General features: G+C 43.1%; 1 protein-coding gene across 8 annotated transcripts in view; it reads right to left on the bottom strand.

Annotated features, from left to right (window-relative positions):
• The window catches only part of LOC121284762 (RNA-binding motif, single-stranded-interacting protein 1-like), a 293,402-nt gene that overhangs the window by 183,295 nt on the left and 82,573 nt on the right, over positions 1 to 27,534 (bottom strand). For all 8 annotated transcript variants that reach the window (XM_041200341.1, XM_041200347.1, XM_041200342.1 and 5 more), the window contains one exon: positions 11,511 to 11,569. In XM_041200341.1, coding sequence (XP_041056275.1) covers positions 11,511 to 11,569 — 59 coding nt within the window. The remainder of the gene's footprint in view (positions 1 to 11,510; positions 11,570 to 27,534) is intronic.

The following is a 27,534-nucleotide window of genomic DNA, read 5'->3' as shown; positions in this document are numbered from 1 at the left end:
ACATCGAGATCATGGAGCCTGGTAACCTAGCTGAATGCCTCGTAGCTTACAGATATAGTGAAGATGACCAAGAAATGAGTGACTGAGGTGCCTTGGCTGCGTACAGGGAGGAGAAGCACCCTTTGGAAGAAGAGGCAGCCGGGGCTCCCGTACACACCGCCGAAGAACCACAGCGAGCAGTCAATGGTTAGCACCTGGCTAGACCCAAGGTCTATAGACGCCGCCTTTCATTCCTGCAGATGACCAAGGACCAGTGTCGCCAAAGACTGCACTTGTCCATGGAACTGGTAGGTCACAACTGCCAACTACTGCAGGATTTGGCTCCACGGGGACATGGAGGGCATCCACTGCCAGTGGCCATGAAAGTGACAGCAGCACTCAATTTCTATACCAATGGCTCCTTTCAGGGTTCCATAGGTGACCTCTGTGGGATCTCACAAGCCTCCACCCACAAATGCTTTCAAGAGGTCACAGGTGCCATCTTCACGTGGGCACACAAGTTTGTACATTTTGCCCAAAACCAGGACAGTCATGAGGCAAGAACAATTGCATTTGCCCAGATCTCACGTTTCCCACAGGTGCAGGGTGCCATCGACTGCACTCAGCTGGCGCTCAGATATTCATCACAACACACGGTCAACTATGTCAGCCGCAAGGGATTCCATTTGCTGAATGTGCAGCTGGTATGTGACCATCAGAAATGATTCCTGCAGGTCTGCGCATGGCTCCCAGGGAGTGTGCATGACTCCTACATTCTCAGTCAATCACAGAAGTCTTCCAGGGTCCACAGAAGCTGCAGCGAAGGCTCCTCAGATGCTGAAGAGATGGGGGCCACCCCCAGCTTAAAAAGGTGCTGAGAGCACACAGAGAATGACAGTACTCCGTGAAGCTGGCCCACAATATTCTGGCAGCAATGACAAGCACCATCGAGGTGCAAGCATCAGTAATGTGTCCAGGGAGTGAGGCCGAACCATCACTTCGTTCTGAAGGCTGCACAAAGGCCAGGGAACAGGCCCTTAACTGAGACACTTGCCTTTTACCTTGTGCAGAAAGGTTTCACATCTAAGTGACACAAACGCTGCTCATCAGAACAAGGAGCAATAGGCAGGAAGGTATTCTAGGAGTTTATTGACAATATTGAACAGCATATACAATTGATTAACACAAGACTGTGCAATAATATCTTTTTAGCTTTCCTAACCCTACCACCATGTCTTGATGCTCTCTGCCCATCCACAGCGGAGGTGCAGATAGCCTGCTGACTGCTATGCCCTGCATGTGATGACCCTGGCAGGCGTTCTCTGGAGGGCCGAGATCTTGAGGGCCTCGGCCTGCTTTCGGGATCCTGCTGTGTGGCAGTGCCACCCTCCTCGGCCTGTGGAACTGAAACTGAGGTCATTGGGGTGGGGGGGATTCGGATGGGTCAGATACTCCTGGAGTCACGCGGATGGATGGCCCTCAGTGTACACCTACTGACCCTCTTCCCTATGGATGCCCAAGGGCCCCTGGCTGACTCGTGGAGGAGAAGAGGTAGCTGCAGTGTGATTGAGCTGCCCCACACCCCTCTCACATACACACTGTTGGAGGCCAACTGGGCATAGAAACATAGAAACTAGAGGAGTAGGCCATTCAGCCCTTCGAGCCTGCTCCGCCATTCATTATGATCATGGCTGATCATCTAACTCAATAGCCTGGTCCTGCTTTCCCCCCATACCCTTTGATCCCTTTCACCCCAAGAGCTATATTTAACTCCTTCTTGAAAACATACAGGGCTGAATTTTGCCCTTGATGGGCGGGCAGGCCTGACTGACTCTGAGGCGGGCAGGTGGGCAGCCGATCGCCACCGCCGAAACGGGCTGTGCTGCCATTTTGCGTGGGCCCACCCAGCGGGAAGCGCTATGTGCTTCCTGTGCGGGCGGGGGAGTCCCCAAATGCAAGAGTGCACTCTTTTGTGTATGCTCGCGAAAGAGCGCACATCTGCCTGAGGCTAAGTGGTGCCTCAGGGAAATCACTGAAAGGTTTTCAAAGTTTAAAAATAGAAAAATAAAATCATTAACATGTCCCCTCATGTGACAATGTTACATGAGATGGGACGTTAATAAATTGCACAAAAGCTAAAGTTTTTTTAAAACTGACATGAAAAGTCATCCCGCCAGTGGATGAGGTTTCATGTTTTTTCAGAAGCCCGCCGGGGCTCCTGGCTTGCTCACCAACCTTAAGGTTGAACGGGCAGGTCCTTGAATTGTTTTAATTATCCTGTCAATGGCCTCAATTGGCCATTGACAGGTCGTCGGGTGGACAGCTGATCGCGCTGTGCCCCAGCCTTCCTGAAGATTTAAATGGGGCGGGATGATATCAGCAGATCCCCCAATGACATCCCCCGTCATTTTCGTGTCGGCAAGTGAGCCCTGCCCCCTTCTCACCGACAGAAAAACTGAGCCCACTATGTTTTGGTCTCAACTACTTTCTGTGGTAATGAATTCCACAGGCTCACCATTCTCTGGGTGAAGAAATTTCTCCTCATCTCAGTCCTAAATGGTCTACCCCATATCCTCAGACTATGGCCCCTGGTTCTGGACTCCCCCACCATCGGGAACATCCTTCCTGCAGCTACCCTGTCTAGTCCTGTTAGAATTTTATAGGTTTCTATGAGATCACCCGTCATTCTTCTGAACTCCAGCGAATATAATCCTAACCGACTCGATCTCTCCTCATATGTCGGTCCCACCATCCCAGGAATCAGTCGGGTAAACCTTTGCTGCATTCCCTCTATGGCAAGTACATCCTTCCTCAGATAAGGAGACCAAAACTGCACACAATATTCCAGGTGTGGTCTCACCAAGGCCATGTACAATGCATCAGCAATGGAGTTGAGCCCACACTGCAGTGCAGGAGCAACATCCTGGACCAAGGTCTCGATAGCAGCCACCATCCTACCAGTGTTGAGCTCAGTGCATTGGCATGCAGGCGCTATTGCCACAGTCTGAAGGCGGACGGACTCCTCCATCATGCCTTGCAATCTGAGGAGTGCAGTGGACATCTCTTCCTGATGTTCCCGAGTTTGCCTTTACAGCTCCAGCAGCTGTGACATGACCGAGTCCAGAGGCTCGTCATTTGACTCTGACTCAGTAAATTTCTGGCCTCCAGCAATCCTCCAACTGCCAGTCACCTGGGAAGTTCCTGCTGCTGCTTGCAGTGGATCAGACAGTGCAACGTGCTCATCATATTGTGATCCCGAGGCTACTTTATATCTAGGTCCCACCAAGGTGTGTGTCTCTCTGTGTTAGTGGAGGGTGTGGGTGAGCACTTTGACGGGACTTCAGGGAGGACGCCTCCAGATTCCTCTTCAGAGGTTTCTTCGGGGCTTGATTGGAGGCCCTGAGTTGTGGACTCCATTGGCTGCTTCCCAGATGTGCCTGCGGAAGCAAGGAGAGATAATTAGTGCATAGCAATGCCCTGTGAAACAGGATACATCACTCACAGTATGGTTGCCTGATGGATGATGCACTGCTGGATCCTCACCTGCTACATCACTGCTGACCTCACCGTCAGCGCAGGTATGGTCCAGATCCTTGCCAGCCAGCTGGATGGCTCTGCTTTCAAAGTCAGTGAGAACCCTGGATTCAGGCATTCCTGAGAGGTCTGTGACCTCTCCCTCTTGTTGAGTGCCAGCTTGTCCTGCATGAATAGGGATGGAGAGAGTGCAAGCAGGACACCCACCAGGCCGGATGCTAAGTGTGCCTGGCATGTGTGGGTGGTGAGTGGTCCCATGGGCAGGATGAGGACAATGAAGGTGTGAGAGAGAAAGTGAATGGTGATGTCCTTGAACCGGCAGTGAGTGAGGGCCCTGTGGATGTGTGGTGGGTTTGTAAGTGTGAGAGATTGATGAGAAGTGATGAGAAGAGTGACTTACCCTGGCGGAATGGAGATTATTCCTCCTCTTGTGGCACTGTGTGGCTGTCTTCTTTTGAAGGGCATTGGCACTGACCATCACTGCCACCGCCTCCCAAGCCGGATTAGTGAGGCTGCTTCCCATCTTGCGGCCACAGCAGGGGGTAGAGGACTTCACAGCAAGCCTCCACTGGGTCCAAAAGGCACTCAAGAGATGCGTCAATGAATCTGGGGGCTTTTTGGCTTTCAAGGCTATGTCTTCTTTGCAGCAGTTGTGGGCTGGAAGCACTGAGATGTGTGCACATGGCTAGACTTTAAAAATGACACCCAGTGTGAAGCTGCAAGGTGGTGACGTTGCCTACGAATGAGAGCCCACCCACCATGGAAATGGCGTGTTTCCCGGGAATGCATAATTAATGCAGCAGGTTTGGGACGATAGAGTGTGAAAAACCGCCATTGTGGCCAGCAGGTAAAACATTGTTTTACTTGCCCACTACTTCGTGCAAATCTGGGATGTTTATGCCCAGAGTTTCAACAGGTGTGTTTGCTGACATCAGGATGGGTTCTTGAGAAATCCATGGACTCTGCCTTGGTTGAATCTGTCATTTACTGTTGTGTGCTTTGTTCAACTATAGTTTGTCTGTTAATTCGTACCTCTTACTTTGACTATTAGAGTACAAGATACATGTTGCATGTTAGTTTATCTATCTGAACTAGAGTAAATTTTGTTTTTTTGTTTGTTTAAAAACTGTGGAATCTTGTGGCTTTATTCCAAAAGTAGGTGTCTTGAATCTCAACCTGTATCAACTTTAAACAAAATATTATTGGTCCCCCACCCCCCAAGGTCTGGCCAAGAAGACTACAACCTACTGGGTCCCTTTATCCGCCTCGCTAGTTTATATCCTCAAAAATGTACAATAAATTTGTCAAACACAATTTTCTTATGTAATACATACAAACTAGGAGGAGTAGGCCACTTGGCCCCTTGAGCCTGCTCTGCCATACAATATCATGGCTGATCTGATTGTCGCCTCCACTCATCATGCCTGCCTAACCTTGATAACCTTTCACCCCCTTGTTAATCAAGATACGAATTAGGAGGAGTAGGACCATATTGACTGTCTGATCATATCATGATTTAAGTGCATTGCTAAGACTTAACAATAGATTCCAGACGACTGATCAACTTTAAAGGAAAAACACCCATCCTTTAACAGTAGTTGCTTCATGATGGCATTTATGGAAAATGCAATAGACCACCACAAATCTGAGTAGCTGTTCAGCAGTGCACAGCAAAAATCCTTCAGGATAATCTATGCGGTGGAAGTATTGCTTGAGCACGCTAATTGTTTGCTTAATGATGCTTCAGATGATGCTGTGGCTCTCATCATTACGCAAGACCTAAAGCTGTTCCCAAATTCCTGATAGGAGTCACATGCTTTAGCAAGAGGGGATATCCCTTCTCAGTGATAAGCCAGTTTTCAAATTGATGGCCGAGTTGTAAGAAATGCACAGAAAGTTATGACCGTTGCTAGGATACCATGCAAGACATAAGAAATGTTACGTTCCAGAATATTACAGAATCCTTAGCACTTATTAGACACAGCATGAGGCCACCTGCCAAAAAAAATGTTTCTTTTTTTCTGGAAAAATACATAAACAGTCCATAGAAATGTCAAAATTGCCTGGTTCAGTTTTGTGTTGACATTCTTAAGTTAACAGGATAGCATCTTGTACCCTGTTATCTATACAAATGCCTGCTAAATGCTAACAAATGGCTCCCAGCAGGAGGTAAATTAAAACCGACCTCGAGCTAAAGCAATGAACAGGGCTGGTGATACCTTGGTACCTATCCTGCTGTCACTGGCCAGAGCTTTTCAAACAAATATAAAAGCTAAATATGTGGATGCTGGAAATCTGAAACAAATTCGCTATTCGAACAAATAATTGACATAGGGCAAACAACCAGCCCCATCTAGTAAAGTATATTAATGGGTGCTCAGAGGTAAGGGGCAATCCTCATCAGGCGGTGGCCTTCTTCAGATGGAAGATAGGCCACAGAAGATGGAGGAAGCCCAGGGGAAGAGTTTCCTTCATAAAACTTAATAATCTACCTTAAAAATCACACATGACAGGCAATTTTGAGTAATCTGAGTCCCAAACCTTAAAACTTACAACCCTGTAGTCACAAACCAACAAACATTGAAGAAGTGGAATACTATATGATTGATAAAAAATGATAGGCTACTGATAGATGTCACTTTACACCTGGGGAAGCCTGCAAAACTCCTCTCTTTTCCTTGTTCTGTCCAAGTAAGTGTCCAAGGAAGATGTTGGTATTCCTCAGTATAGAGAGCCTTAATAACCTTCTAAATATAGCACTTGGACTAAATCTTCCTCTGGACTTGGGTAAATCTGATTTGCGCACTTTTGTGGCTCACAAACGGCACACCTGACCAATGTGTAACTTCACACACCATTCTTGTCTTTTCACACAGGGGTTGGTACAGTGCAGTGCAGTTTGTGAGCCACGCTAGAGTACATAAGGAGTACATAAGATGTGGGTGTGGAGGCAGGTCAGGTAGAAGGGCCACCTCACTTCTGCAACACATTATCCCAGCTCCCAACAGTGTTTAAAGACCCCCTAAACCTTACCTCTCCCCTCTCCACCCGCCCCAGCCCATGCCCCCTCAGATCAGCCATGCCTCTTTTAAGCCACCCCCCCTCCCATGTATCCTCCATAGCCACTAACCCCGTATGCATTACGTACAGTCAGATTGCATGTAATATCAATAGGAAATAAATTTCATTCCTTGGAAAAAAATAAACCTCTCACCATCTAATAAAAGCACTCATTGATTGAGAAAAAATGCATGCTTGTAATTCCCTTGTGTCAACAAACCAGAAATCACAAAGGGGCGATCTGTTATTAAGTCTTCCGTTCTCAGATGGATAGAACACCTACTATGCCAAAACCCATTAGCACTTGAAACTCAGCCAAACATTGGAAAGCTGTGGCCATTATCAAACAATAGACTGTTCTCAGGGATGCAAAGAACAGGAGATACTGATTTCAATTTCAAAGCAGAGTGCCTGTCAATCAATGTAGGGGAGGAGATGGTTAGATTTTTCAAGTATCAAAACCAGTTTTTTGCTTAAATCAGCCAGAGCCATTTAACTCATAGCAGAAAAGATGACAGCATAGGCTGACAGGTCATTTTGTAACATTTTTCACTGCATTACAGTGCTTTCTCCATTGGAAAAAAGCACTCTAATGCATGTGAACAAATACACAAGGCTGGTCGCTGTAAGGGTGAACTTACCTTGAAAGGACAGTTCCCTATGGTGAACCACAGCATTAAAAGTGACATCTACATTGCAATACAGCAACAAATAGTGACAGTTGAAGGCATGAAGGCATGAAAACACATTACACTTACCTTTCAGAATGTTCCAGACTCCTCAGCAGGTTTTCCATTTCCTTCATGAACTGTCAAGCCTGGCATGTTTTTAAATGGGCTTCAAAAACCCCACACCACCGAATGGAAACGGCGTACGGGAAAAAATCTGATTTTCAGCCCCCAATTAAAACGGGGAATGCAACCACAGTGGGGCTGATGTGCGTTTTGCACATAGTATTCCCAATCAGCAAAAAGGCCAAAGGAAAATTGGTATGGGATCAGGAATGCAGAGGAAAATCAGATTCAAAAAAAAAGTGTGGCCATTCACGCTCTGGAACGTGCTGCTACACAGATGAAAATTCAGCCCTTAAGACTGCAAAATATGAACCTTCCACCAGGACATATCAAATTGTGATTGCAGCAAATCATAGAATAAAATAGTTACAGCACAAGTGACCATTCAGCCAGTCATCTCCGTGCCAGCTCCCTGTAAAAGCAACTCAGCTTGTCCCACTTCTCTGCCTTTTTCCCCCCACAGTGCTGCAAATTTTCTCTTCAGTTAATTATCCAATATATTTTTGAACAACCTAATTGAATCTGCCTCCACCACATGCTCAGGCAGTGCACTCCAGCACTTGCTGGACAAAAAAAGCTATTTGTCATATTGCCTTTGGTTCCTTTGCCATTCACTTTAAATTTGTGTCCTCAGGTTCTTGACCATTCTGTCAATGGAAGGCTTATCCCCATCTACTCTGTCCAGACCCCTCATGATTTTGAACACCTTTATCAAATTGGCCTCCTAGAGAACAATATCAGCTCTCGGAACATAAAACATAGGACTGAGGAGCAGGAGTAAGTCATTTAGCCCCACGGGTCTGCTCTGCCATTTCATAAAAACATGTTGATCTGATAGTGGCCTGAACTCTACTTTTCTGTCCACCCCCATACCCTTTGACTCCCTTGTCAATCAAGAATCTAGCTAACTCAGCCTTAAAAATGTTTAATGACCCTACCTCCACCACTCTCTGGGGAAAGCGAATTCCACAGACTAATGACCCTGAGAGAAAAAATCCTCTTCACCTCCGTCTTAAATGGGGGTCCCCTACTTCTAGCCTCTCCCACAAGGAGAAACATCCTTTCATCATCCACCTCGTCAATCCCCCTCAGGATTTTATATGTTTCAACAAGATCACTACTCATTCTTCTAAACGCCAATGGACACAGGCTCAACCTGTCCACCCTTTCCTCATAATATAACCCCCCCACCAATTCCAGAAATCAGACAAGTGAACCTTCTCCGAACTGATTCCAATGCAATTATATCCTTTCTTAAATAAGGAGACCAAAATAGTACATAGAACTCCAGATGTGGTCTCACTAATGCCCTGTACAACTGTAGCAAATATCCATATGTTTATAATCAATTCCCCTTGCAAAAAAGGACAACTTTCCATTTACTTTCATAATCACTTGCTGTATCTGCATACAACCTTTTGTGAATCATGCATCAGAACATCAGATCCCTCTGAACCTCAGTTCAGCAATCTCTCGCCATTTAAGTAATATACTGTCTTTCTATTCCTCCTGTTAAAGTGGATGATCACATTTTCCCCACATAATACACCCTGTGCCAAATTTGTGCCCACTCACTTATCTATATCCCTTTGCAGACTCCTAATGTATTTGTCACAACTTACTCTCCTACCTTAGGGTCACCAGCAAATTTAGCAACCATGCATTCAGTCCCTCTGTCCAAGCCATTGATATAGATTGTAAATAGTTGAGGGCCAAGCACTGAATCTTGTGGCACTCCACTAATTACAGCTTGTCAACCCGAAAACGACCCATTTATCCCTACTCTCTTCATTCTGTTGGCTAACCAATCCTCCATCCATGCTAATATGATACCCCCTACACTTATTTTGTGTAATAACCTTTGATGTGGCGCCTCATCAGATGCCTTTTGGAAATCCAAGTACACTACATCTACAGGTCCACTTTGCTTGTTATTTCCTTCATGAACTCTAATAAATTATTCAAACACCATTTCCCTTTCTCAAAACCATGTTGACTCTGCCTGACTGCATTAGGATTTCCCAAGTGCCCTGCTATAACTTCTTTAATAACAGATTCCAACATTTTACCAAGAACAAATGTTCAGCTAACTAGCCTGCAGTTCCTGCTTTCTGTCTCCCTTCTTTCTTGATTAATGGTGTATTTTCCAATTTGATAGGAACCTTCCAGAAGAATTTAAAGAACTTTAGAAAATTGCAACCGATGCATCTACAATCTCAGCAGTCGCTTCTTTTAGGATCCTAAGATGCAGCCCATCGGGTCCTGGGGACTTTTCTGCCCTTAGTTCTATTCAATTCTTGTAACTAAAGTCATCATTCCTGGAACCATAAATAATTTCTGCATGCTCTATAATGCCTTCACATTCTTCCTAAGATGTGGTGCCCTGAATTGGGCATAGTACTCCAGTTGGAGGTAGAACCAGTGTTTTATAAAAACGCACCATAACCTCCTTGCTTTTATGCCTCCATTTATACAGTCCAGGGTCCCAATATGCCTCATCATTTTCTCAATCTGCCCTACCATCTTCAACAGTTTGTGCACACATACCACCCCCCAAAGTCCCTCATCGCCTCCACCCCCTTCAGAAGTGTATCCTTCATTTTTATATTGTTTCTCCTTCCTACTAGAAGGTATCAATCCTCTGAACAAAGGATCATAGAATAGCACAGCATAGAAGGCAGCCATTTGGCCCATCATGTCCATGCTGTTCCCCTGCAGGAGCCCTACAATTATTTGCTTTTCCAAATCTCTTCTGAAGGCGCGATTGAACCTGTCTCCACCTAACTCTCGGGCAGTGCATTCTAGATCCTAACCACTAAAAAAGCTTTTCTTCATGTTGCCATTGCTTCTTCTTCCAAAAATCTTAAGTCGGTGTCCTCTGGTTTGTGATCCTTCCTCTAACGGAAATAGTTTCCTGTCTTCTGTTCAGATCGCTCACGATTTTGAACATTTCCATAAAATCCCTTCTTAGCCTTCTCTTCTCCATAAAGTTCACTGACAGCTTCCTTTGTGAAATAAAGGTGCCTCAAACATGGCTCCCATGTAAAGTCACCATAAAGTGCACCCTGCAAATATAATCAGCTTGCAATGCTCGCCTTCTCTTCTCCCTTCTATGGTCCTGCTCTCTTCCTTGCCACTGTCTCTTGTCCTCCAGACCTAAAGGCAGCCCCATCAACCATCCATGCCTGCAGTGGAACTAAGAGGCAGCCCACGGTTTAACACCATCAAAACAATGTTTGCAGAAAAAGTGTAACTTCCTTGGTCGTACACACACCAAATGAATCCCAGAAGTTAAAAAGCAGCTTGACATGCTAAACCAGCAACTAAGCTGTAGATTCTGCATGATGCCTTTAAATAAAACTGAGCCTTCCCTGTCAGCTAGTTTTACAAACCCTGGGGAGTTTCACCAAATTATAAGTCAGGTGCTGGGGCATATCAAAATCCAGAGCATTTCGGAACTTAATTTAAATCAGTTATTCACTCTTGTTTATTCTTATGGTTTGCACAGAAGGCCACCAAAGAAGACCGATCCAAAATTACATGTGGTTTGCTTACGACTGGAAATGGGTGCATGCTTCCTGCCTGCCATATTAGTTACCTGGAAGGCCGTTTAGCACTCATTAAAAGGGGTGTTATGCAATTAAATTTTGATACCATTCTTTTGGTAATATTACATATTTCTCCACAGGGGTGATACCATTATTTCATGTCCCTGGACAGTCTACAGGGAGAAAACATTTGTTCATCTTTCAACATACCCATGTAAACAATTCCCAATGGGCATTTAACACAGAATGCATGCTGGCAATATAATGTCCAAGATGATTGATGGATGAATATTTTACAACCTACTTCTCCAGATAAAGCATATTTTAGCTTGCAGCTGTTTAAAAACCTGACAAACAGGGAGTTGTATTCCCCATTGAAACTGTGCAGACAAAATTAAAATAACCAATACATGGAGATAGAAATGCAATATTAGCAGATGAACACTTCAAATTAAGCAGTTCATAATCAAAAACAAGGACAGCAGTTAATATCATAATTTAACATTTTATGTAAAGATTTTGAACAGGTAGCAAGGGATCAGCCCAATTAGATACCATCTCCAAGAAGTTAATGCAGTATACAACAAAAATATACCTTTGCATTTGTTAGTTGTCTTGTCCAGAATGGCCTTTGTCGATACTATTTTGCCATACCTATAAAAGAAAATTAAGCACCTTAAAAAGAATCACTGGTGCATATTAAATAAAATCTCTAAATAGGCTATAAATGTGCCAAGATATCATGATTTATTCCTCACTGTTGTAGATAAACACCACTTTAAACTACTCTGCAGTATTTAGGCCTGAAATACCACTAGTACTGGTAGCAAGCAGACTAATCCAATTGAGTAGCTAAATGGGGAATATGTTGTTCTTACAGAAATTTTATTTATCCCTCTCCTTTTCCCACTACCACCCCTCACCATCATCATCATCATCATCAAATGATATTTGAATGTACTCGTGGTGTACTTTTTTGTTACAAATGCAGAAAAAGATGCAATCTGTTTCAAAATAAAAAGCACCATGGTAATCAGGATCACCGCTGATCAATCTCATCAGCCTCTACAACAAGACAATAACTTGCATTTTTTCAGTGCCCTTAATGTGGTAAAACACCAAGATACTGTACAGGAACATATTCAAACAAAAATAGACACCAAGCCACGGAAGGAAATATTAGTTGACCAAATGCTTTGTAAGAGAGGTAGGTTTTAAGTGGAACCTAAAAAGGAGAGAGGTTGAACCTATAATGAAGTGAATGATTCCAGAGCTTAGGGTTGAAAGAGCAGCAATGGCAGGGTAAAAGAAAATCAGGAACGTACAAGAGTCCACAGTGGAAAAATGCAGTTTTAGGAGGGCTATAGGATTAGAGGAGGAACCAGGGATAGTTTTGGGGGGGCGGGGGGAGCCTGTAGCCATGGAAGGGTTTGAACATGAAGACGAAAGTTTTTAAATTGAGACTTCGCCGATGTAAGTCAACAAGTACCGGAGATTATGGGTGAGTGGAACTTAGTATGAATTAGAAGACAGGCTACAAAGTTTTGAATGAGCTCAAATTTACAGAGTGTTGAAGATCAGAGACCTACCAAGAGGCGATTGAAATAGTCAAGTCTGTAGGTAACAAATCATAGTGGGTGCTCAGGCAGGAGCAAAGAAAGGTGATTTTATAAAAAAGGTGGTAGTAGGTGGTCTTTATGATGAAGAGGATAATGACATTGAATATTCAACCCGGGATCAAACAGGATGCTGAGGTGGCAAACAGCCTGGTTTAACCTAAGTAGTGGCCGGGGAGAGGGACGAATCAGTAGTGAGGGAATGGAGTTTATGTTGGGGGCAAAAGACAATGATTTCAGTCTTCCCAATGTTTAATCGGAGGAAATTGCAGTTTATCTAGGACTGGATATTGTGAAGGAAGATGGGGGCGTACTGGTAATGTCACTGGACTAGTAATCCAAAGACCCAACCGAATGCTATGGGGTGTTGTTTTCAAACCCCACCACAGCAGCTGATAGAATTTAAATCCAATTAAGAAATCTGGAATATAAAGCTAGTCTCAGTAATGGCGACCATGGCAACTATCATCGATTGTAAAAACCAATCTAGTTCACAAGTGTCCTTTAGGGAAGGAAATCTGCCAGCCCTACCTGGTCTGGTCGACATGTGACTCCAGACCCACAGAAATGTGGTTGACTCTTAACTGCCAGGGTGGGCAACAAAGCAACGCCCATGGAAGAATGAAGAAAAAAAAAGACATGCAGTCTGACAAACAGTCACAGCTGGATGTAGTCAGCGTACCTACTAATACAAAAACGTTCGTCAGATTCAATGTTGCGAAGTGGTAGTGTGTAAATGAGGATTTGATGTGGGCCAAAAGGCAGATTCTTGAGACACAGTGTAGGGGTGAAGAAAAGCCATTGCAGGAGATTCTCTGACACATTTAGATATGTAGGAGCAGAACCAACTGAGTGCAGTTCCGCTCAGTTAGAACACAAGAGCAAAAGCATTGGAATACAATGATGTGATCAACCATGTCAAAGGCTGTGTTAAAAAGTATGAGAAGAGATAGTTTACTACAATCACGTAATATCATTTGTGACTTTGATTAGAGCTGTTTCAGTACTATGGCAGGGGCAGGTATCTGACTGAAGAGATTCAAACTCAAGAACTGCAGGAATATTGAGCATAGATTTGGAGACAAAAAGTTCAAGGACTTGAGGAAAGGGACGCTGAAAAAGGGAGGGTAATTTGTAAGGAGAATATGGCCAGGGTGAGTTTTCTGAGGAGTGAGGTGATGACAGCAGATCAGAAAGGCACAGGGATACTACCTATGGAGAGAGAAACATTTATAATATCATATATCATTGGGGGCCATGAAGAGAATTTGGGTAGTCCAGCAGTTTAACAACAACCATGCTAACAGACCACAACTCAAGAGGGAAACTCTCAGTTTGAATTTATTGCAAAGCAAAATTGATAGAGACAAAAACAACTCACAAATAGCAATAACTGGAGGAGCAAAGGGATCTTGGAGGGTTGTAGGGCTTGAGGAGATTATGGAGACAGGGAAGGGTGAGGCCACTGAGAAATTTGGAAACCAGGAAGAAAATTTTAAAATCACAATGTTTTTGGACTGGGAGCCAATGTACATTAGTGAGTACAAGGCTGATGGCTGTATGGAACTAGGTGCAAGTTAAGATCCAAGAAGTAGAGTTTTGAATCAAAACAAGTTTAGGGAGGCTAACCAGAAAAGTATTGGAATAGTCAAGTCTAGTGGTAACAAAAGCATAGATGAGGATTTCAGCAACAGATAAGCCAAGATGGAAATACCTAACTTTCCTTGGTTTTGACAGATTACTGATTCTATCTGAAGCAATTCACTTTACTATGTCTTATTTTCGAAATTCAAACACTTTGAACTCCACATAGTGCTGTATCATTGCAGTGACTTGGAGATGTGGTTCAAATCAAGTGAGGACCTACAATATTTGACAACCTATTTATAATAGCCAAAGGGATCCCTGGGTACAGGTGATCACTGAAGATAGATCAAAGATGCAGTGAGCCCCTCTGGAGCAAAGGGCCATGTGATGAAAGAAAGAAACCAATAGGCAAACAGAGGCTTGCATTTATAAAACATCTTTCACAACCTCAGAATATATCAAAGCGTTTTATAGTCAGTGAGGTATTTCTGAAGTTTCATCAGTGTTGTAATGTAGTAAATGCAGCAGCCAATTTACGTGCTGCAAGCTTACACAACAACAACATGGTAATGACCAGGTAATCTGCTTTAGTGGTGCTGAGTGAGGGAGAAATATTGATTAGGACAGGGAAGAACCCCTCTGAAATAATACCATGTGATCTTTTACATCCATGAGAGCGCACAGGTCTCAACTTAATGTCTCATCGAAAAAGTTTGAAAGTGTTGCACTCCTTCAAGTATTCCACTAGAGCCTACATTTTTGCACTCAAGTCTCTCAAGAGTCAAGTGAACCCCCAATCTTCCGACTCAGGATGTGAGGTTGTGACCAATCGAGTGATAGCTGACACTCAAATAGCTATTTTGCAACATATTCAGACTATATATTGTACATACATATGTATACGGCAACTAGTTCTCGGTTAAAAAAAAGACTTAGTAAATCTTGTGGCTGTAGCTAATGTTTTGAGAAGGCAGCTTTATACCATTAAACTTTATACCATTTAGTTGAAAACTGAAATCAGAACTAAGGAATAAAGGAAAATATACACACCACAGTTTTAGAATTTGCAGTATGATGGAATTGAGCATCCATCACAATCAAAATGCAGAATATTAGCAATGTAGGACACTCCCCCATTTCATACATGCAGTGCCCCTTTGCTAGATATCACAATTTAAATGCAGAGTAAAACTCTTCCCAACAGCATCCCTTTACTGCTGTGTAACATTTTCCATTCCATCTGTTATGTAGCGATTTAGGGTTCCCAACCCTGCGTTTCTGATGGCAGTCTACCGAATGGATGACGGATCCATGAGCGTTACTACTGGCAACTTGGAAGAAATGGTCCCTGTACACACAGTTGGTGCACAAACGGCACCCTGACCATCGTGGCTTGCAACCAAACCCAACGGTCTGTACCTTGCTGGCTTCCCAGCTAATTGGAACACAATACTCCATTGCCAGTTGCAAGGATGATGGCATCAGGGCTTTTGAAAATCACCTGGAAAGTCCACAAGTCTTGACAGAGCAACTCGCTGAGACAGAGAGAGAAAAACAAAGTGGGGAGGCAGTGAGGAGAATTGGGGAGGGTGTAGAGCATGTAAGAAACAAATTGAGGAAGCAAAAAGCAGAGTGGCCCAAACAGGAAGGGAGAGAAACAAACTGTGAAAGGAGGGATAGGAAAAGAAACAACTGGGCTTGTGAGCGAGAGTGAAACACTAACTGTGAGAGGGAAAAATCACCTAGACACTTCACAAGTCCTCAGCCGAACTAGGGGAGTGAGAGCTTGCAGCACCAACTGGGGAGGGAGGTAGAGGGCATGCAACACCAACTGGGAGAAGAGGATGGAGAGCACATGCAACACTGACTGGGGGAGGGAGAGGCTGTGCACAATACAAACTCGGGGGAAGAGTTCATGCCACCCTGTGCTTTATGCTGCTGCCTGTTTAATTACAGGAGTTAGATCAGTTTGGTGTATCTTCTGAAAAACAGAACCACACCACCCTGAAGCAAGTTTCCACTGTAGGATGTGGGAGTCAGTGAATTGAATTATTTTTTTTTTATTTTGCTGCACACAGAAAAAAGTTATACAAGAGCACAAAAACTTTAGTCAGAAGCTGTTCATATCAATATTGTTTTTATTCCAGTGGTATTTACTTTGGTGTTTCCCATTACAGTCGATACTGCAAAAATGTCACAATTAGTTTTTATTTAAACATTACTTATAATTAAATCACTCCATTCTTTTTTTTAAATGGAACCTGAGTATTGCTGAAAAGAGACATCCTGCTGAAACTTTTCATCTTGCAATCATCAGGACAGATGCATGAATGCCAAATTTCAAGGGAAATCACAATTTATACTGCATGAGTTAAGGAGATGCTGATTGTTTGGCAAGTTAGCTCTGATTGGCCATAGCAATGTTTCGACCAGAGCTCACTTGCCAACTAATAAGCACTACTTTTCTCATGCAGAATAAAAGTTGTTGTTCCCTTTGAAATTTAGCATTCTTGTGTCCGAGATGATGAATGCAAGACAAAAAGCATGTCTCTTTTTTCAACAATACTTTATGCTTGTGTGTTCTTTGATTCATAAATTATGTTATGCATTTCATTGCCCAACAGGAAGTAAAATATGTTATTCAGGCTTGATGATATTCATAACTGCAGAATCACTTGCAAGCTGGAAAAATGTTCTGTGGTCAAATATGATGGCCACATGATTGAATACTATGGGATCAAATGTTACATGATCAAATCTCCAGGAATACTGCAAAGCAGAGTTAGCAGCTATGTAGCAATGAAACGCAAGGATGCTGCTAACTTACTGTCAAATTAGGGACATGTTTATGCTGTGGGCAAACCCAGTGTCCAAATCAGTTGAATTGTTGGCCATTTATAATGCGTGTGTGAAGCTCATAGTTACAACTATCCCAAAAATGTTACCACTATCTTATTTTTTCCTGTTTTCTTTTCAATTTTCTGATGTTCTTCTTGTGACACCCTGACATTATTCTGATGCTACTGATTACAAAGATTGGGAATAAGACAATGAATTTTACAGTCAATTACACAACCGATAAATGATGGAAACCAGTTTAGGTTGATCGACAATAAGATCATCTAATTCTTGCCTCTGCACAATAAGATAAAATATAGCAAGTCACTGTTGCAATCAAATTATATTATATGGATGACAGTGAATAGCTTAACAATGAATTGGAGTTTCAGTCCATTCTACCTTTCAGCACTGTGCTGTACCAATGTCTTGAACTATAATTCAAGTGGTTTTCAGCTGAACTGATTTATGAGAAATCAGATGAGTAACACTTGATAAGCTTTTGATTTTCAGGCTGCACATTTACTGTGCCCTAGAATGCGATGAAAATTGGCATAATTAATGAAGTTTATGACTAATGTTCTTTAGCAAGCTACAACACTTGCTGTCAATTTTACTTGATCTTAAATTGTACTTGTCATTGTAATGAAATATGCCATTTTCTGGTGTGTTCATAGCACAGCTTAAGACACAGGATTTGCAGAAGTAAGCTGTTTCCCCACACAGGCATTTTTAAAATTATGAAATAACATGAAGAAATGAATCAACCGCAGTGCAAGGCAAACCCAGCCTATCAGGCAGCGAAGTTCCTACCTCAGAAGAATGACAAATACCACAGGCATTAAGCGACATGCCCATTAATCCTTTATTCCACCCTGGCCTTACAAGAGATATTTTTGAACTCTCTGTCCATATAGAAAGTTTGTTAACAAACACTGGTGAATGCCAATATCCAAAATATTAACCGAGCTTTATCTTTATGATGTGTTCGCAGTATTTCTGCTTTCAAACCTAATGATTTTTTGCCTTTCAGTAATTATGCCAGAAACAAAACAGAACTAACTCACTAAATTTCAAGTGCAGTGAAACATTTATTATTTTCACTCAATTACATATCTTCCTGATCATCCACCAGAATTTTATCAGGACAAAGCTTTGCACAAGACATTGAAATGATCTAATATATTTCTTTTGTTATTTGTAGACTAGACTTCTCGAATGACTTAAACAAAAACAGAATTACCTGGAAAAACTCAGCAGGTCTGCCAGCACCGGCGGAGAAGAAAAGAGTTGACGTTTCGAGTCCTCATGACCCTTCGACAGAACTAAGTAAATCCCAGGAAGGGGTGAAATATAAGCTGGTTTAAGGTGGTGGTGGGGGGAGAGAAGTGGAGGGGGGTGGTGTGGTTGCAGGCAAAAGCAGTGATAGAAGCAGATCATCAAAAGATGTCACAGACAGCAGAACAAAAGAACACACAGGTGTCGAAGTTGGTGATATTATCTAAACGAGTGCTAATTAAGAATGGATGGTAGGGCACTCAAGGTATAGCTCTAGTGGGGGTGGAGGGGAGCATAAAAGATTTTAAAATATTTAAAAATAATGGAAATAGGTGGGAAAAAGAAAAATCTATATAATTTATTGGAAAAAAAACAAAAGGAAAGGGGAAGAAACAGAAAGGGGGTGGGGATGGAGGAGGGAGGTCAAGACCTAATGTTGTTGAATTCAATATTCAGTCCAGAAGGCTGTAAAGTGCCTAGTCGGAAGATGAGGTGTTGTTCCTCCAGTTTGCGTTGGGCTTCACTGGAACAATGCAGCAAGCCAAGGACAGACATGTGGGCAAAAGAGCCGGGTGGAGTGTTGAAATGGCAAGCGACAGGGAGGTTTGGGTCATTCTTACGGACAGACCGCAGGTGTTCTGCAAAGCGGTCGCCCAGTTTACGTTTGGTCTCTCCAATGTAGAGCAGACCACATTGGGAGCAACGAATGCGGTAGACTACTAAGTTCTACCCCACTTCTCTTCCCCCCCACCCCACCCCCCCCACCACACCCCCCACAGCATAGCCTATGTTTTATCTTGACAGGTTGTACAACTGCCTTCAAATTGTTCAGCCTAAAGATGCTATGGCTTTATGGAATTTCCAAGTAGAGACCACAGGTTGGATGGAAAAACAAATTTAATGATGTAATCTACAAGGCACAAGTCAGGAGTGTGATGGAATACTCCCCAGTTGCCAGGATGAGGGCAGCTCCCACAACACTCCAAGCTTGACACCATCCAAGACAAAGCAGCCCACTTGATTGGCAACACATCCACAAACATTCAGTCCCTCCACCACCAACGCACAGTAGCAGTAATGTGTACCATCTACAAGATCACTGCAGGAATTCACCAAGGCTCCTTAGAAAACACCTTCCAAACCCACGACTACTACCATCTAGAAGAACAAGGGCAGCAGATAGATGGGAAGTTGCCTTCCTAGTCACTCACTATCCTGACTTGGAAATATATTGCCATTCCTTCACCGTCACTGGTTTAAAATCCTGGAACTCCCTTCCTAACAGGACTGTGGGTATACCTACACCACATGGACTGCAGCGGTTCAAGAAGGCAGTTCACCACCACCTTCTCAAGGGAAACTAGTGATGGGCAATAAATGCTGGCTCAACCAGTGAAGCCCACATCCCTTGAATGAATTAAAAAAAATTGTAATAAGAACAGATGTTCCATTAGAGTAAGGCACATCATGGTCCTCAGGACTGCATGTCTAGGCAGAGGTAAGCAGTTTCACCTGTACTATTTTAAAAACCGCACTCCATACTTGATAACTTCCATCAAGCCACATTCACCACTTTCAACAAAATAAAAAATGACATGCATAGTCACTCCCCTTAGCTATTTTTCATTTAGAAAGGCTATCACTAAAATTGGTGGTGATGTCTGAAGGGTTTCACATGATTTAAAGTCTGTAGTCAAGTGGAACGTTACTGAAATAGTTAAGATTAAGGAAGCTTATGAAGATCACAAGGGTGCACTTGTTAACAGAACTTTGATTTTGTTTTAACCCTATAAACTAGAAATTGGTTTGTTACACTGATGGGCTCAGTAGCAACAAAATAGTTCCTGAGTTGATGTTTTCAGGCAATCAATATCTGCCAGTCAACTTAGTAAGACAGCACATAAGAAAATGTTGCATCAGGAATGTCAGTGCAAAAGGGACATTTCAAGCACACATAGCTATGAAGTTGAAAGCCTTTTCCCTACTAATTTTCTCCCTTTTACCACTCCTTTCTTGAATATTGTTTACTGACATGGTCCAATGGGCTCTGTTGGGCCTTTTTACATGCATCAGCCTGATTATGAGTTCTGACAAGATATTTGATAATGGCAACTATCACAGACAAAAACACATGTTCACAGGCAAACAGAATCTCTGGTCCAGGGAGACTGAGGCTGAACATGACTTTCATTGGTATTCCTCATATCAGCTGCGATCAAGTAATTATTTCCCCTCTGGTCTCCCAATATGTAGGATAGTGGAAACAGAGCAAACTGCTCCTCAGCCTCTGCAAATGTCTGACTGCCAGAGGTTGCAGGCTGGAATTGCCCAACCCCAGTCAAATCAACCCACAGTGAAGAACTGAGATCAGCAACTTAGGTAAGGATAAATATAGAATGATGGCTATTAAGAGTTATGTCCCATTTTAAACACTTCCAAAAAACATTTGAGAGAAAGTATTATTGTTAAACATTGGTTTTTTATAGAAAAGTTAATTGTACAAATTTAGAGAAACCCAAAAGAGTCACTTAAATGTTACTGGAGATATTTCCCAAAAGATTTCATGCAATAGGCTATTTCTAAGCTTCTCTCAGCAATTGCTAACATTCACTATTTTGGGAAGTCTCTGGGCTCTGGCAACAAACCACTTTTTTGGAGTGTGCAACTAATCTGTGCTATGATATCTCTGAAAGAATATGCTAATGAATAAGTAGCCAGGATGTAAGCCATGTGACCAGGTGTGTGTGTGTTCAGGGGAGCTTTCAGTTTTGCTAGCAACATTGGGTGTGAATGAATTGCAACTGTACTTTCATGTTAACAATAGCTGTTGAATCTTTATAGTAAATATGTCTGCTGAGCAATCTTCAGATAAACTGAATCTACGCTTAGTTTACCAGTCCTGTGTAAAATTAGTAAGTTTGTATTAAGCAAACACTGAAATACAACAATTTAAGTACACAGCCCTTTTAAATTTTTTGGGCAGCCACACACGCACTGTAACTTAAAGGGGTTGACTTTTGCACAGCCTGTGAGGTAACTTTTCAGGTTGCTGTGCGGCTGCACATTCTAGAGGGAACACTGGACCCTGGTACTTAGTCAGGGTTGTATGGCAGCCATTCCTTTCTGAGAGCTGGTTCAATGTTTGCACATGATGTTGTCTTGTGAAACACTGGAGGTGGCCATGTGGATACTGGAGGAGCAGCCTTTGGAGGGAAGACATTGACTGTGAAGGACGGTTAGGAATGGTAACAGAAAAAGGCAGAGGTGCACCATGGTACATAAAACAAGTACCTGGTGCTTTCAACAATGACAAAACACAAGGTAGTCATCCACACAAACTACAAAGTCCATTTATTTCCAATACAGCATATAAACAATCTTTTTTCACAAGGACAACCACAAAATAGAACAAGCTGCCAAAAGAAAGAGTCATACAGCATCATTGCTTGAAATGTTCAAGACCCATTTTTAGATTATTCCATTCAAAAGTCATCAGTATCAGAACCACCATTTCAGCAGGTCACACCTGGTTTAGCTAGCTCTATCCATATACATATTGGCAGCATACATATATTCGACCGTAATGTTGACGCAACTAAAGCAGAAGTATGGAGAAGAGTGGCGAAGGAAAACAGAATCACTGACCATGTCAAAGGTCACTAAAGGTGGCCTCAGTGATATGATTACAATCAGTGTTTGAGGAAGTGAGTTTGTTGCATTCACATTTTGGAAGTGTGTAAATAAATGTTTATTCTTTCTTTTGATTTAATCTTACCAGAAAGCCTATTTGTGTCTATCCTTTGAAGTCACAACACAAAAGGTTTAAAACACTCCCTCAAAAAAAAAAGTATCTTGTGGTGAACAGCCGAGAGGTGAGGAAAAGGGGAAGAGTTATCCCATCACCCCTCCCCATCTGTAACAGGACAAAGAAGCCACTGCATCAGAGGATGCACTGTAATCTGCTTAATTATCAATCTCTATCAGCACAGTTACACCCACACAGTCCACAGAGGGTTCGAGTGTAGATGCAGCAGCACAATCTGGTGAGCACATCACAGGTTCCAACAGCTCAGGCAGGATGTGACAATTGGGTCCCCAGACAGTTGGAGGATTTCCGAGGACCAGGCCCTTGCTAAGCCCAATGCTGATGATGAGTCTCTGGTTGTGGCCACAAGAAGTCTACTGCAGCAGAGGCTAGGGAAGAATATGTTGGAAATGCCAGGGATTATGTGCAGCTTTTTCCAGTCTGAAGGAGTCCATGCGTGCCATGAGTTCTATGTCTCAGGCATTTGAGTACATGGTTCCATCCATGGGGAGGATGGTGACTGCCATGGAGAGCCAGGTTGAGCATTCAATCATTTTGCACTCGACCTGTTTTCCGTCACTCTAGCCATGGGCTCAGTGCAACAGTGGCTAGGTGAGAGGGGGACAAGGCCAATGAACCTCCATCCAGAATCTCTTTCCCCTCAAGGAGAAAGGGACGTGCCATTGCGCACCCAGATGGAGAAGCATATGCCAGCTGTCCCAGAGCATTCCTCTCAGGGTACCCCCAGGGTTATATGTGTCTCCCCATCCCTCCAATAATGACCCCAATAGCTCTAGCAAGTAAGGTCGATCAGACGCCCCTGCACCACTGCAGGAGACTCCCAGCAGGCTTGAACCCTCAAGACCTCATGCCTCCAGAGGACACCTGCAATGATCATCCAAGGCAACGTGGTATCACACTGAGCTGGCTACCTCCACCGCAGCTGTTGCTCTCAGGTTTGCATCCAGATGTAGCAGTAGGAAAAGTGAAAAAAAAGTGAGCACAAAGGTGGAACAAGTGAGTTATCCATGTGTTCATCACCTGTAGAAATACATATAACACACATCATGCCGTATCTGCTTTCCTTCATAATTATGGAGGGGTTTGGGGGGCATGTCTTAGTATCAGATGTTGACAGTCATGGCACATCCTGTGTTTGTCATAATTTTATGTCCAGAGAAGAGATAAGGATGTAGACATTATTCCTGAATGAGATGTGTTGCATTTTCATGCATTCTTTATTGAATGTTCTTGTAAATTGTTATTTCTATGATGATCATTCTGCGGAACATGACTTAAAATGCAGGCAAAGCTGGCCTCCATTCTATGTACTCAAGAATACTGGCTCAGTTGACTCTCAGCAGGTATGAGACAGATGCAGTTGTAAGCAAAGTAATTTAAAAGGTGGTGCTGTTTAAGAATAAATGGACAAGGCAGGACAGATGTCCACATACTCTTCAGATTTCCTTGGTACCAGCACTCACTTGCAAGTGTGTGCGAGACAAAGTTCCACTTCCCATTCTATTCTAGGTGATAGAGGACACAAGTTTATCGTTAACTCAGCGAGAGAGGATGACAGGGCCGGGTCAATGTCCCAGGAAGGCAATGGAGCAGATATGCTATCACAGAATCACAGTGCAGAAGAGGCCCTTCAGCCCATCGAGTCTGCGCCGACATGTGAGAAACACCTGACCTACCTACCTAATCCCATTTACCAGCACTTGGCCCATAGCTTTGAATGTTATGATGTGCAAGTGCTCATCCAGGTACTTTTTAAAGGATGTGAGGCAACCCACCTCCACCTTATTGTTGAATAAACCTTGTATATTTCAGGTTGGCCCTGACATCCTTGCATGTCTCTCCATAGCCCTGGTATTCATGAAAGGCTCATTTGGATTTAATGACCTCTTCCTCACGCTCCAACAAATCCTCATCATCTGAGGAGGGCTGACATTCCTCACGCTCTTTCTTTTGCAATATCTGTCCATGTTGCAGCACCAGGTTGTGCAGGGAAATGCGGAACACTACTATTCATGACACCCTCCAGCGTGCATATTACATAGGCCCTCCAGATTGGTCAAGGCAACGGAAGCGTGATTTAAGAAGCCCAATGGTGTGGTCTATGATGCATCAGCTTGATTGTCGTGCTTCTCCACCTCGCTCTGGGGATGCCTCTCTAGCATCATCAGCCATGTACACAAGGGATAGCCTTCGTCACTGTGGATCCATCAGGCAACCTGGGTTGGAGCCTCAAAAAGCTCTGGGAGCTGAGAGTTGTGCAAGATGCATGTGCCATGACACCTCCCTGGGAAAATTAGCACAAACCTGCATTCTTCTTCTCCTGGTCACACAACAGTTTTACATTCAATAAGTGAACACTATAATTTACAAATGCAGTTGACTGTTCCCAGGGAGCTTTTATGGCAACAAACGCAATCGGTGACCTCTTGCACTCAAGGAAACCAAGCAATGGAATGGCACCAAAAATAGCTACCCTTGCCACCTGACTTTCTTCATCAGTGGTGAAGCAGATAAAATTACTGGCACAACTAAATAGGTCACCTCCTTTATGCACCTGTGTGTATGCGAGATGCCTCATGTCATCCATCGTGCCCTGGAAGCCACTGGTGGCGCAGAAATTGAGCACCGAAGTAACCTAGGATGCCACCGGCATGGGGTTCCCACCAAATCCACATGGTTGCATATCTTGTTGAACAATTCAACATCTCAGGTGACCATTTCCTGGGACATTCTTGGATGTCTCTAACATCTGGAGGTAGTTTGCTCTTGTCCTCTGGGTGCACTGACACACCAGTGCCAGTCTTTGCTGGATGTCTACATCTGGTCCAGCCTGACACTTTGGTTCTGCCTGCTGTTGGCCTTGTGGCCTCTGTTATTGGACAGCAAGAACTCTCCTTCACATTTTCTCCTCCTGCTCCTATGGGTGCATGAATATCAGGTGGATAAGACCCATGATTATTGCAGTAATGCACTGTCTGAAGAGGGCAGACATGTATACAAGAGTATGCTCATCCATGGTTCTCATCAATTTAACTAATTATTAGGGAGTCCTTTTTAAATTAGCCAATTGTGCACAACCTGAACATCACCCCACCCAAAATGATCCTCCTCCCACTTCAGAGAAGCTGCATTTTACACAAGACGCTAAAAGTATGGTATGTATGACTTTTGAAATCCATTCCGGCACCTTACATCCTCCTCCTGTCAGCATCATGCTTGCCCCCATCCCAACATAACCTTTCATTCTTTGTTACCCTTGAACCTCCCTCCCATTACCCATGTCCCTTTAACCATTTCCCTGGACATTCCATCACTGCCCCTGCCGTGCCTACACCCACGACCATTCAAATGCCCATTCTGACCCTGAACCTTCCAATGATCCTTCTCAATACTTCTGTCCACTCCCATGACATCTTTGAAAACCTCCCCCTTTGACTGTGACTGTTCCCTCTACCATCCAGCATCCTCAATTCAACACATAGGACCCTAACATTGACAGCAGCAACCACGCCCTTTGGTCCATCACCCATTATACAATCCTTGTCCGGAACTGCATGCCCCTTACAGAACTACCACACTCAGGACATTCAGCCCTCCCTTCCACCACACCTCCCTGCACCTATTCACCAACTTCTGTCCACTTTCCCTTCTCTCCACCACACCTCCCAGCACCCAAACATCAACCCACCTGGTACCAGAGAGATCAACATAGACAACTGCTTATCTTAGTCACAATTGCACAAATATGACTGCTGCACGTCACCTTTAAAAAATCGTGAACGGGGTGCCACGAGATTATCATGTGCTGCAGACTTTATGCCAAGGATAGGACCTTATTAAAACCTGTTTCATGGAATGTGTATTCATGGCATGCAAACGTATTATAAGTACAAACCCACCACCACAGGCTGGCAAAAGGCTCAACACATTGCTGACTTTATCTTTGTATTTCAACCCACCATCTGGAAATCTAAATTTTGCATTCTGCCTAATTAAGTCATTCCACATGCCACGTTTCCTGCTTTTACGGACTTCATAAAATCCCTCTTCACAACTATGTGCTTAAGATCTAATGCTGTTTGAGGGCTCAATGTTGTTTTCATTTTGAAGAAAACTGCCTAAAAGGTACAACATCTTCATTTATATAGTGGACCTTATTTTTAAACCTTTAATCTGTTAAAATAAACATACAAAAATCTCAAAGATAGGAACGACTCATGCAATATTTATAGCTAATTAAAGTAATGCAAGGTACAATTAAATATATTTTGCTTTGTATTTTTTCCTTTCTTCTTCAAAATAACTATTTGTCTAGAAAAGCTATATTAACCCAAGTGGGTCTTCTTGTACTGTAGCTGACTAGCACATTTCATTTTGAAAGAGAACTCCAGGATGTTAACTTGTAATTCCTTTAGATAAAAAGCACCATGCCTTTGTTCAAAGAAATTCAATCCTACAACAAATTAAATGTCACAACAGCTTGTGAAGAACCATGTAAAATATAACTAACACAGATTAAACAGCAAGGCAAAATACTACAGATGCCAGAAATCTGAAATATAAACAGATAATGCTGGAAATACTTAGCAGGTCAGGCAGCATTTTCGCAGAGAGAAACAGAGCTAATGTTTCAGGTCAATGCTCTTTCATAAGAACTGGTGCTTTTATATTAAGGCAGCAAAGAACATGAGCGATACTTAGCAAGTCGAAGATTTTGTCATGTTTTGTTTTGAATCCACTCCTGCCTGAGAAGTTTACAACACAATGTTAAGCGCTGGTATATTCTGTAATCAATTCACAGCACTAGTCCCAACCACAATACTAAACTGTAGAAGCTATTAGCTCCTCAGATTGGGAGGAGGTTAGTTTTTACTGATTTATCTCCCAAAATCAGGGAAATTATTGGTGGAAATCCTGTACAGGTCAACCACAATTTGGTCCTTTTATGTTAATGCAGGTGTGTGGAGGTGCAAAAAAATTGAAGGGGTCCATGCACTTAAATGATTAGGCCATGTATAACAAAAAAAAATTAGAGGTGATGTTGTTTGTAATCCTGGCCAGCAGGAGTACTGTGGAACACTCCTGCTCCTTCTGGCTGCATACCAAAAGTAAAAAAAACATGAATGGACATGTGGAAAACCATCAGCAGAACAGGCCCTGCAACCAATTTGCTTAGAGCAGCACAATTCAGTGCAGTGGTCCTTCATTAGTGTCAGGCCCATCATTAACATATGCAAGCATCTCAATATTTATTCTAGGAGGCCAAGTTAATTTAGCAGTGGTAAATTAAAAGCAAAAAACTACGGTTGCTGGAAATCCAAAACAAAAATAATACCTGGAAAAACTCAGCATATCTGGCAGCATCTGCGGAGAGGAACACAGTTACCATTTCAAGCCCATATGACTCTTCAACAGAACTAAAGGAAAAGTAGAAAAGAGGTGAAATATAAGCTGGTTTAAGGTGGGGTGGGACA

Source organism: Carcharodon carcharias, chromosome 12 (genome assembly GCF_017639515.1).
Source record: "Carcharodon carcharias isolate sCarCar2 chromosome 12, sCarCar2.pri, whole genome shotgun sequence".
NCBI lineage: Eukaryota > Metazoa > Chordata > Chondrichthyes > Lamniformes > Lamnidae > Carcharodon > Carcharodon carcharias.
This window is presented reverse-complemented; position numbering and strand designations above follow the sequence as displayed.